The sequence below is a fragment of the Aquarana catesbeiana genome, linkage group LG04 (genome assembly GCF_042186555.1).
Source record: "Aquarana catesbeiana isolate 2022-GZ linkage group LG04, ASM4218655v1, whole genome shotgun sequence".
Classification (NCBI taxonomy): Eukaryota; Metazoa; Chordata; class Amphibia; order Anura; family Ranidae; genus Aquarana; species Aquarana catesbeiana.
Window position 1 is genome coordinate 281915291 of NC_133327.1, and position 12336 is coordinate 281927626.

General features: G+C 42.5%; 1 protein-coding gene across 1 annotated transcript in view; it reads right to left on the reverse strand.

The window, feature by feature from the left end:
• Positions 1–12336, reverse strand: part of CSMD1 (CUB and Sushi multiple domains 1) — a 3274537-nt gene that overhangs the window by 587827 nt on the left and 2674374 nt on the right. Inside the window, exons 41-42 of the mRNA XM_073626646.1 lie at positions 6864–7073; positions 4250–4438 (exon numbers count right to left, since the gene is read on the reverse strand). Coding sequence (XP_073482747.1) covers positions 4250–4438; positions 6864–7073 — 399 coding nt within the window. The remainder of the gene's footprint in view (positions 1–4249; positions 4439–6863; positions 7074–12336) is intronic.

Consider the following 12336-nt stretch of genomic DNA (forward strand, 5'->3'; position numbering starts at 1 on the left):
GCATGGGAAGGGGTGACAAGGGAGCTAGAGAGCAGGAGGTTATGGGAGGAATGGTCTTTGGTTGGTATTTTGAGACTAGGTTAGTGATGTAGCTGGGGATAGAGTTGTGGATGGCTGTCAGGAAGGCTCTGTCAAAAGACAGAATAATAGCGGCAGACAAATCCCTGTTCCCCGAATGCCTGGAAGAAGATGTGCATTAGCGCGTGCTAACATTCAAACGCATATGCGCAGGCAAACAAATATGCTGTGCGCGGCACATCTCGTGACAGATAAGGATGCCAAATAGGCTATTTAAGCTGGATCAGCACCCAGGATCAGTGCTGTCTCATCTACAGTGTTCCTGTGATTGTCCTATTCCCTGCTGCTCTGTTTCTGTTCCAGTTATTGACCCAGCTTGCTCTGACTACTCCTGCTCTCTGCCTGTATTGACCCTGGCTTGTACCTTGACTCCGCTACAGCCTCAGCATCTGTTCCTGATCTGATCGCATGTGTATGACCTGGCTTGTTTGACCCTGTCTGTGTTTCAGTCCTCATGGAACTATTCAGCTGCAAGCATCTGCCCATTAGCCACTGGGGCCTGCTCTTCTGCTTACTACATCCAAGCACCAGCCAGTTCCAGTTCACAGAACATCCGCTGTCATATGGTATACCAGATTATCAGTAGCCCAGCAACCAGCAAGACCACCAGCACTCGTGCAACTCCGCACTCCTGCGCTACCTGTCTATTCTATCAGGGGCTCTGGGTCAGAGGTGTGAGAGAGGTCTTCCTATGCATATCAGGCTCTTCTACATGACAATGGCTTTGCAAGTTGTTAGTATTTTTAGTTTTATTCATTGGGTGAGTGGAAGCCAATGGAGAGATTGGCAGAGAGGGGTAGCAGACATAAATGGTTGGTAAAGTAGATGAGTCTGGCAGTAGCATTCATGATGAACTGAAGGGGAATAGCCTACATAAAGGTAATCCAATGAGGAGGGAGTTTCAGTAGTAAAGGCAAGAGATAACTAGGGAGTGAATTAGAAGCTTTGTGGTGTCACCGGTTTAGAAAGGTCATAGTTTGTACATGTTGTAGAGATTGATGTGGCAAGATTTACAAAGTGATTGGATGTGGGACCTAAAGGACAGTTCAGAGTCCAGGATTACACCTAGTACCCTGGCATGTGGGGACGGACTGATAGATATGCCATAAATCTTGACAGAAAAGTCAGGGGAAGGGGCACATGGGGGAGGAAATTTTATAAGCTTGGTTTTTGGTAGGCTGAGTTCTGAGGAAGTTGTATGACATCCAAACTAATATGTCTGTCTGTAGATTAGTGATGTTCGAGGATACTGATGGAGTGAGCTGAGGAGTAGAAATATAGATTGTGGTGTCACCATCAATGAAATGGTATTGAAAGTCATGGGAGGCTGACCCAGGAAGGTGTAGATCAATAATAGGAGAGATCCATGAACAGAACCCCAATAGAAAAAGGAAGGGGAGATGAGGAGGTAGAATTTTTAAGTGACACTGAAGCTGCAATGGGATAGGTAGGATGAGAACCAAGGAAAAGTACAGTCATGGAGAACAAAGGAGTGGAGCTTTTTAAAGAGGAGGGGGTCAACTGTATCAAAGGAGCAGAGAGGTCTAAGAGTAGGAGTACAGAATAGTGACTATTGGTTTTAGCAATTAGTAGATTGTTTGTGAGTTTTAGGAGTGCAGTTTCTGTGGAGTGTTGAGAGCAAAATCCAAAATGAAGGGGACCAAGAAGGTTATTCAGTGAGGTGGTAGCTCAGTCGGTTGTAGGCCAGGCGTTCAAGGAGTTTAAGGTGAAGGGGAGCCAGGAGATTGGTCATAAGTTGCTAAGATTGGTGGGATCCAACAAGGACTTTTCAAGTTTTGGGTGACCACCGACTGCCAGAAGACAGTGAGAGATTGAAGATGTGAGTTAGAGAGTGTTGGATAGGGCCAGAAGGTCACCATAATAATTGTAAGGGAACAGGGTCCAGGAGGCAGGTGTATAGGTGGGCATTAGAAAAAAGTTTAGCAACCTTGTCTATAGTAGTGGAGCTAAATGAGGAAAGTAATGAATGTACTGTACCTGCAGACATGGAGTATTAAGTGGGGGCGATATCTGTAAAGAGGAGAATTCATCACAAATTGCCAATCACTTCAAAATTAGAATTGATACAATCTCCTGGATAGTGAGTTAATTAGTGGGTGGGGGCAGTGGAGGTGAAGTAGAGATTTAAAGATAGAAAAGAGTTGATGGGACTGGATGAGAGCGTGTTAATGAGAGTGATAAAATAAGTCTGCTTGGAGACAGGAATTGTAGATTTTTTTTGGTTGCACTTTTTCTGAGATTTAGCCCTACACCACAGATGCTCAACAGTGCAGCTACATTTTTTAGACTTCTGGTGTATCTGTTTGCTAAGGTTTTAGTATTCGGGCCTAATTATTTGTGTAGAGAGTAGGGATAAGCTTCGAGTTCGAGTCGAACTCGTGTTTGACTCGAACATCGGCTGTTCGCCAGTTCAAAAGCCGCGGAACACCCTTTAAAAGTCTATGGGAGAAATCAAAAGTGCTAATTTTAAAGGCTTATATGCAAGTTATTGCCGTAAAAAGTGTTTGGGGACCTGGATCCTGCCCCAGGGGACATGGATCAATGCAAAAAAAGTTTTAAAAATGGCTGTTTTTTCGGGAGCAGAGATTTTAATAATGCTTAAAGTGAAACAATAAAAGTGTAATATTCCTTTAAATTTTGTACCTGGGGGGTGTCTATAGTATGCCTGTAAAGGGGCACATGTTTCCTGTGTTTAGAACAGTCTGACAGCAAAATGACATTTCAAAGGAAAAAAAAGTCATTTAAAACTACTCGCGGCTATTAATGAATTGTCGGTCCGACAATACACATAAAAGTTAATTGATAAAAACGGCATGGGATTTCCCCACAAGGGAACCCCAAACCAAAATTTAAAAGAAAATGGCGTGGGGGTCCCCCTAAATTCCATACCAGGCCCTTCAGGTCTCCTACAGTGTCCATAAATGGTGTTATCCAACATGCTCAGGAAATCCTTGGTGCTGCAAACCATGCTCCGGTGCACTTCAGTGGCCCCCAAGGTTATTGTGCTCACTTCAGAGTGTGTGACCCAGCTGTTACACTGAGTCAAAACACGCTTTGGAGCCACCCCCGGGCTCTGTACTGATTAACAGGTGCTGATTTCCAGTGAAGGACTTGCTTTGGGTCTACTTTTCATTTCATTCATTCATATCTATATACATATTTTCTGCGTGTGTCATTGTTGTTAATTTTGGTTATTTAGAATTTATTACACATTTATTCAGTTTGAATCACTACAGGTATGGGGATGTGCAGCACTAACTAATGTCTGTGTATTTTGGTTATAGTTTCTGACACTGGTTTGGTATGTTTGGGATATTGTTAATTAGAACATATTGATGTACCTGGCAGCTTTTTTTTAAGATAACCAATGCAAGAAAGTAATAGAAACAAAAATAAAAAGCTGAAAACATTAAAAGAAATGTCTATGCATAAATAGGTTTAGGGAGGTTTAATCTAAAAAGGAAAACTACAAACTTTTTATTATAATGTACACATGAAAACCACTTATGCTCCACTTTACAAATAATGAATGTATAATTAATGTAGTCATTACTTTAGTTTAACTGAAAGTACAGTGTGATACACTTCATTTAAGCCAGGCACTATGAGCATTTTTTTTCCCATCATGTGACTGCAGAAGTTATTGACTACTTTTTCTTCAGATTATTAACCTTAGCAACAAAGGTTTTGCAAAGCATGAAAAACAGACGCAATCATTGCACAATGAGGGACTGCTGAATACTTACACAATAATGAAACATTAGGGCTAATGGATCACAAAGCAAATTGCCCTATTTATGCTATCATATTTAGTTCCCTCCGGAGAGCCTCATAGAAGGTGCAAGTTGTAATGTTAATCTCAGAAACAATAAATAATTGCTTGTTAGAAAAGCCAGGCTATTTATACTGGAAAATTCAATGTTATTTCGAAACACTACTGAAATAATTGTCAATGTTCACCTAAGATGATTTACAGCCAGCAGTCAATACATTTATGTTCTATGTAAGGGCTGTTTTAATTAATCTTTCTTTATTAAGAAGAAAAAACAAACAAAAAAACAAACAAAAAAACAAAGCTTTCAAGGCTGTTTTTGTGAAGCACCTAAAAAGTAAGTAATTGGCAAACAAACTCTCAGGATAATTTACTTACCTTCACATCTTGGAAAAGGATAGTTCCAGTTTCTATTAATACCATGTTGGCAAGTGAGAACAGCATGTCCTATCAGAACATATCCTGGATAACATTCAAAAGATATTGATTGTCCCACACTATAATCAGAATTAATGATGTACCCATTCTTAAATGGATGCGGGGCTGGACAGTTTTGCAATTCATAGGCTGGAAAATAAAATCAGCACTTGCAATAAATGTTTATGAAAACCTGGGGAACTTTAGACATAAAACAGATAAAAGAGAAAACATAATTCTAAAAATAAAATAACCGGAATTAATCTTTTTAAAATCTTTTAGAATTGCCAGACAGTGAAGCAGCATTTTGATTCTGTTTTAAAGTACATCTCTAGCAAAACCTTTTTGTTTAGTTGTTTTAGTTTCTTTTTGTTTTTGATAGAGTTGGAAGAAATTAAAGCTTCTGTCAAGTTTTTTTTTTTCTGCCTGAGCCCCTACTGTAGAGATCCACCCTCTTCATATACTGGTGACCATTAGCACCATGATTGAAAGTAAGAAGAAATCCAACATTTTAGAGTCTCCAAATCAAGAGGTCAAGGGAAATCTTCTACTGTGGACACATGTTCCAGGAACAACTGTATAAGAGGGAAATTTCCATTACTTTGGGAGGTTTCCACTGATATCCTGTTGCAGAAAATAACTAGCTGGGTATTTTAACCCCTCCCCACTCTATCCAAAACTTAAAGAAAAAGTTTTGGCCATGCATACACTTTAATGTGAGTATAAAAAGCAAAACACGACTATACTGAATACATATACTGTGCATGCATATTCAGTACCACATATGTAACTATTTACCAGATATGTTTACTATATACCAGATAAGCTAACCAGAAAGCCCTATATATAGTATATAAGACTTTATAAAATATTAATAAAAGTAGCATCAACAGAAGATGATCTCTCTTTTTGATCAAATGCTAACTGCATAAATTGTGTAAAAGACTTCAACCTCCTTTATGACCTTATTTTATTCAATAAAACTGGTCTTTTGAAGGATCTACAGTCATCATTTGGTTATGCTAAATGATTGCAGTTGGATTGGCACCTACGGTGCTCATTGAGAAGTAAAAGTTTCTTCTTACATGGAGAGGTGGCATTTATTAAAATAACAATAGTAACATAATGCACACATTATTATTCAACATGTTTGCAGCGATAGCTGCATTTTATTTTGCTATATTTAGTTCTCTGTTGCCACTAAACCCTGTTTTTTTCTCCACAAGGTTATATTAGCCAGGAATAGACAGTTATGATGCTTAAGTATAGTATAAAGAGTAAAAGGAATATATCCATAATCCACTGCACTTCCTTGAATCCTTTATTCAAACTTCATAGAATCATAAAAACATCACCGACAGTGCAAGAACAGCAAATGGATATGCGTTTTACGATGTAAAAAGGACTCGCTCGGAACCTTATGCATTAGGATCTCATTGTCTTACACATACTGCTCATACAGATAAAACTAGTTGCATAAGTAGCCTCTCCCCACTACATAGTGTAAAGAGAGTTGGAAAGTAGACAGATAGAAAAACATAAATTGCAAAAAATGATTTTACAAATTGTAAAAATGTGAAATATTCTCACTCCTGCTTCCCTTTACTAAAATGATGAATCATACTATCTTCAGGTAACATCAAATCTTTAATGGGTATTATAGTGTCATCAGTCCTGTAGTAGATGCTACACATAGGAATAACTGGAGAAAGCACAATGAGAGTAACCAGGACATTACACTCAAAGCAGAGCTTTGGCTGTAATGACAGGACAGGGATGGTTGGATTTTACCAAAAGAGTGATAGGCAGCAATAATGGCCTTGCAGGGTATCACAACTTCACAGCTTTATCAAAACTGGGAAAAAAAAGTTTTATGAATCATTCCACTTAAAGATCGGTTTTATTTATTTTATTTTCAGTCAAGTTTACTAGCTTAAACCAGCCCTAAATAGATCAAAATGTAACCAGTTTAGCAGGATCGAACAAATTTCAATCCCCGGTATTTGCAAGGATGTTGTGCAGAAGTCAATCTACTGATCAACTTCTGTAGAACCGCCCTGTCAGATTTTCTGTGCTCAATTAGCTTTGCAGACTATAGCCTGCAACACTGATCATTGTATTCTGGCAGCAGGGAAGTCTCCCCATTATCAGAATACAATAGCTCAGTGGGGAGGATTCCCCCATCCATAGCTAGCATGTGGATGGGGAAATAGAGTCTTTTTTTTCTGTTAAAAAAAAAAACACTCAACCCAAAGTAACCATATGCTATGACTAAGGGCTACATAGGGCTGAAATGCGTAAGTGCTGGGTCTTGATCCATAGCTTTTACCTGTGACAAATAAAAACAATCTGTAATCCCCTATGTGTGTGTCACTCTGTGATACAAATCTATAGGCTGCCTTAGGTACATGGTTCGGTCATACTGATCTATATATGACCATTTCACAGTACACAGGACAAGACCACTAAGCTCCATGTTATTTAGTATAGCACAATCATTCCAATCAAAGTGAGGAATATCAGACTGACTAAATTCACAAAACCAAATTAACAGTAATGCTACATAGTTTCTTACCTTGATATACAAGTTTAAAACCTTGTCGGTTTTCAGAATGATCACTAAAAAAGTGAATAAGAACTTCATGAGTTGTGCTTAGCAATGATGATGGGAGTTCGGGGCCACTAAACTGTCCAATTTGGGAACTTGTATGATAGGGACCATTTTGTATCTCAAGAATATCATGATTTGCCTCAGTTGAAAAATTTTCAAATTGAATGTGAGCCCCTGAAAATGAAAAAAAAAATGATACATTTAATCATACAGGTACCATTTTACCCCTGCAACTACATGTATACAATTTAAGCCCAACGCTAGGCTAAATTTTTTATTTGCCCGAGGTGTAGTAAAAATGTTTTTTTTTGTACTCACTGTAAAATCCTTTTCTCTGAGTTCATTGAAGGACAGAGCCATTCTTCATGATGGATGGGTTTGAAATCACCACCTAGGTGCAACAAAAATAAAAAGTACAGCCAGGAAGCGGCCCTCTGGAGCCATCTGCAGCAAGAAACTCGATAGCCAGCAGTATAGGACATACACACCAAAATAGCCAAAAGAAAACTGGGTGGGTGCTGTGTCTTTCAATGACCTCAAAGGAAAGGATTTTATAGTGAGTACAAAAATATAATTTTCTCTTCTGTCCATTAAAGGACACAGTCACACTTACTTCATGATGATTGGGACATCCCAAAACAGTGCCTGGGAGAAGAAGAATGAGTCCATTAACAGAAACTACAACAAAACAGGGAACTTCACCTGAGCAGAACTCAAACTGCCACCTGCAGAACTTTCTGGCCAAAGCTGGGATCCACAGAGACGGAGACAGCTTGTAGAACTTAGTGAAGGTATGAACAAAAGACGTAGCCAAGACAAGTAGCCATTTTGCAAACCTAAACAACTGAAGCCAAATTATTAAAAACTCAAGATACACTAAGCACCCTGGTAGAATAGTAGCATGTGTCATGACCAGAAATGGAGGTTCTTGGCCTGAAATGGTATATAGCTGGATATACCTGGATATATGGCTTGACAAATGTAAATGGTGGAGGATGATGCCGCTTGTCCTTTCCTAGGACCATCAGGAACATTGAATAAGGATTCAGATTATCGAATAGGGGCTGTAGCAGAAAGGTAGATCCTGACAGCCCTCACTACATGGAGGCAATGAAGGGCCACCTGTCATAAACTGGCAAGACCAGACTGTGTGGACTGCACAGAGAGAACCAAAACGCATGTAAGTGAATATAAACGTTTATTAAGGTAAGTGAATAGTATGAATACAACCACCTCCAATATGACACAGTGCAAAAAACCAACCAACAGACAGAGACCCACAGACAGATATATACAATAAATGGGAAATACCAGGATCATAAACAATAGCCAGGCCAGGGTCATGCACAGAGGGTCAGCAGATAAACAAACAGCAGTTCCAGAATCACAGCCATAGGCCAGGCCAGGGTCATCAACGAGAGATCAGCAGATGGGGTAGGGAATACAGGACAGGGAGAGGATGGACGGATCAGACTGCAGGGCAGGGATGCTTGGTAACAGGTGGGACAGGACAGGGATCAGGACAGGGAGACAGGATCAGGTACTCAGGTAACAGGTTCAGGTAGCAGGTACAGATCAGGGCACAAGGAGGATACCAAGACGATGAGTGCAATCATCATCCGGGTATTTATATAAATACCTGTGATTAGCTTCAAGTGATACCTGAATGCAGGAGGTGCTCTCTGCTCCACACTGCCAGGATCCATCCACTGGTGGACATCAGTACTGCGGCCCAAAGATGACATAACACCTGCAGTGAAAAGCTCTCCTGACAGTTCCAAACTGCCAGGAGACACTTGCTAGTGGACCTCAGTACTACACGCCAAATGATAGATATTACCAGCAGATGGAACCTTTCCTGACAGTACCCCCCTCAAAGGAGCGGCCTCCGGACGCTCCAACTGGTTGAAATTGTCCATAGTCTATGGCATCAAGCAAAACAACAGATGGGGGTACGTCAGGCTGGGCAACAGGCACTTCAGGCTGGGCATCAGGCACTTCAGGCTGGGCATCAGGCACTTCAGGCTGGGCATGAGGGGTGAGCCAAACATCCCCCAGTTCGGTTTGCAGCAGAACATGTGAACAGGCAAAAAATGTGTTCGAACACGCAAACACAGTTAAAGTCTATGGGACACGAACATGAATAATCAAAAGTGCTAATTTTAAAGGCTTATATGCAAGTTATTGTCATAAAAAGTGTTTGGGGACCTGGGTCCTGCCCCAGGGGACATGTATCAATGCAAAAAAAAAGTTTTAAAAATGGCCATTTTTTTGGGAGCAGTGATTTTGACCTGGGTCCTGCCCCAGGAGACATGTATCAATGCAAAAAAAAGTTTTAAAAATGTCCATTTTTTCAGGAGCAGTGATTTTAATAATGTTTAAAGTGAAACAATAAAAGTGAAATATTTAAATTTATTTTCAATTTCATACTGGGGGGTGTCTATTGTATGCCTGTAAAGTGGCGCATGTTTCCCACGTTTACAACAGTCCATCAGACATCATTTTAATTTTAATTGTGGCGCGGGGTTCCCCTTAAAATCCATACCAGACCTGAAGGTCTGATATGGATTTTAAGGAGGATTTTGAGGGGGACCCCCACGCCATTTTAAAAAAAAATTGGCGTGGGGTTCCCCTTAATATTCATACCAGACCTGAAGGGCCTGGTATGGAATTTGGGGGGACCCCCACGCAATTTTTAAAAAAAATTTTGGTTCCGGGTTCCCCTTAATATTCATACCAGACCCAAAGGGCCTGGTAATGGACTGTGGGGGAATCCCATGCCATTTTTTTCAATGACTTTTATGTGTATTGCCGGGACCGACAATTCATTATAGCCGCAAGTACTTTTTAATGACTTTTTTACTTTAGAAATGTAATTTTGTGCAGGGACTGTTGTAAACACGGGAAACATGCGCCACTTTACAGGCATACTATAGACACCCCCCAGGTACGAAATTTAAAGGAATTTTTCACTCTTGTTGTTTCACTTTAAGCATTATTAAAATCATTGTTCCCAAAAAAACAGCTGTTTTTAAAACTTTTTTTTGCATTGATACATGTCCCCTGGGGCAGAACCCAGTTCTCCAAACACTTTTTATGACAATACCATGCATATAAGCCTTTAAAATTAACACTTTTGATTTCTCCCATAGACTTTTAAAGGGTGTTCCGTGGCTTTCGAATTTGCAGCGAACACCCCAAATTGTTCGCTATTTGGCGAACAGGCGAACACTCAATGTTCGAGTCGTACTTACGTTCGACCCAGACATCGGGCTCATCCCTACTGGGCATCAGGCATTTCAGGCTGGGCATTGGGCACTTCAGGCTGGGCATCAGGTACATCAAACTGGGCAACAGGTACTTCAAACTGGGCAACGGGCACATCAGGACAGACAGTGGGCACATCAGGGCAGAGAGCAGGCACATCAGGGCAGACAGCATGCAAATCAGGGCAGACAGCGGGCTCCGGATCATCGAGCTGGGCAGCAGGCTCCGGGTCATTGAGCTGTGCAGCAGGCACTGGCACTTCAAGCTGTGCAGCAGGCGCGGGCACTTCAAGATAGGCAGCGGGCATGGGCACTTCAAGCTGGGCAGCAGACAGGAACACATCAGGATTGGGCTGGGCAGCAGGCTCCGAGTCATTCAGCTGGGCAGCAGGCTCCGGGTCATCGATCTGGGCAGCAGGCACGGGCACTTCAAAATGGCAGTAGACAGGAACACATCAGGCAGGGTATCAGGAATGGGAACATTCAGACAGGGTATCAGGAACAGGACTACCAGGAACTGGTTCGTCGGGCTGGATACCAGATATGGGATCACTAAGCAGATTGGACATTGAATCATTAGGCAAGACAGTGGGCGCTGGGACACCAGACTGGAAGGCAGGCACTGGGACATCAGACTGGAAGGTGGGCACGGGACATCAGACTGAAAGGCAGGCACTGGGACATCAGACTGGAAGGCGGGCACCGGGACATCAGACTGGAAGGCAGGAACCGGGACAGCAGACTGGAAGGCAGGAACCAGGACAGCAGACTGGAAGGCAGGCACCGGGACATCAGACTGGAAGGCAGGAACTGGGACAGCGGACTGGAAGGCAGGAACCGGGACAGCAAACTGGAAGGCAGACACAGGGAAATCAGGATGGAAGGCAGGCACTGGGACATCAGACTGGAAGGCAGGCACGAGACATCAGACTGGAAGGCAGGCACCGGAACATCTGACTGGAAGGCAGGCACCGGAACATCAGACTGGAAAGTGGGCACCGGGACATCAGACTGGAAAGCAGGCACTGAGACATCAGACTGGAAATGGGCACTGAGACATCAGACTGGAAAGCGGGCACTGAGACTTCGGATTGGAAAGCGGGCACTGAGACATCAGACTAAACAGCGGGTACTGGAAAATCAGACTGAACGGCGGGCACTGGAAGAGACCGAACAACGGGCACTGGAATATCAGACTGAACAGGGGGCACTAGAACATCAGACTGAACAGCGGGCACTGGAACGTCAGACTGAACAGCGGGCACTGGAACATCATATTGATCAGTGGGCACAGGAACAACAGACTGGGACACAGGAACATCAGGCTGAAATACTGGCACCAGAACTTCAGGCTGGATAGCAGGCAGAGAGTTGGCAGGATTAGGTGGGTCATCAGGGATCAGCTGGCATGAAAGCAGACTGGAGCAGGTTGGTTGGTGCGGAAGCAGGTTGGGTTACTGGCAGGATCATGTGGGTAGGAAAGAACTTCCGTTTCTTCTTTGGCTTAACTGTTGGAGTTCTGTAGGTGACTGTGGGACTGTAGGTAGGGGGTGAAGCAGACTGAAGAGAAGGGCTGGGATATGGTGAGGAAGGGGGAACAGCGGCCAGAGGAAGTTTTTGTGGGGAAGTTGCAGGTAGCAAAGAAGAGGCAGGTGGGTTAAAGGCAGGATAGGTGCAGCGAGTAGAAACAGGGCATTGATATCTGGTGGGAAGCCCGGTAAATTGGGTTGAAACGGAGGTTGCCATGGGTGAAGGGGAAAAAGGCTCTTGGGTAGGCAGATATCTGGCAGCAGAGATGGTTTGTTGTGGAATAGCTGGGGCTGATTGCAAAATACCAGACCATGCTAAAAGTACTGATTGCACAAACTTCGGGTTACATACTGCCTGATTGACAAGAGATTGTACAGAATCCACACATTCTATTATAATCTGTTGGGAACAGGCTGTGTAATGTTCAAAAAAGTAAGGGGAGTCATCTTCCAGAAGCCATACCAGTGATGTGACCTGATTAATACTGAAAGGGGAAGAAAAATCATCATGGCCCTCTGGGATGAACATCCCCAAACAGCATACAGCCCTGATCAACCCAGGAGTGAGCTAAACAAATTATTTCTAGCAGCTGATCACTGGTCCACCCTTTCAGTGCCTGGTGGAGATATTCACTACTCTCT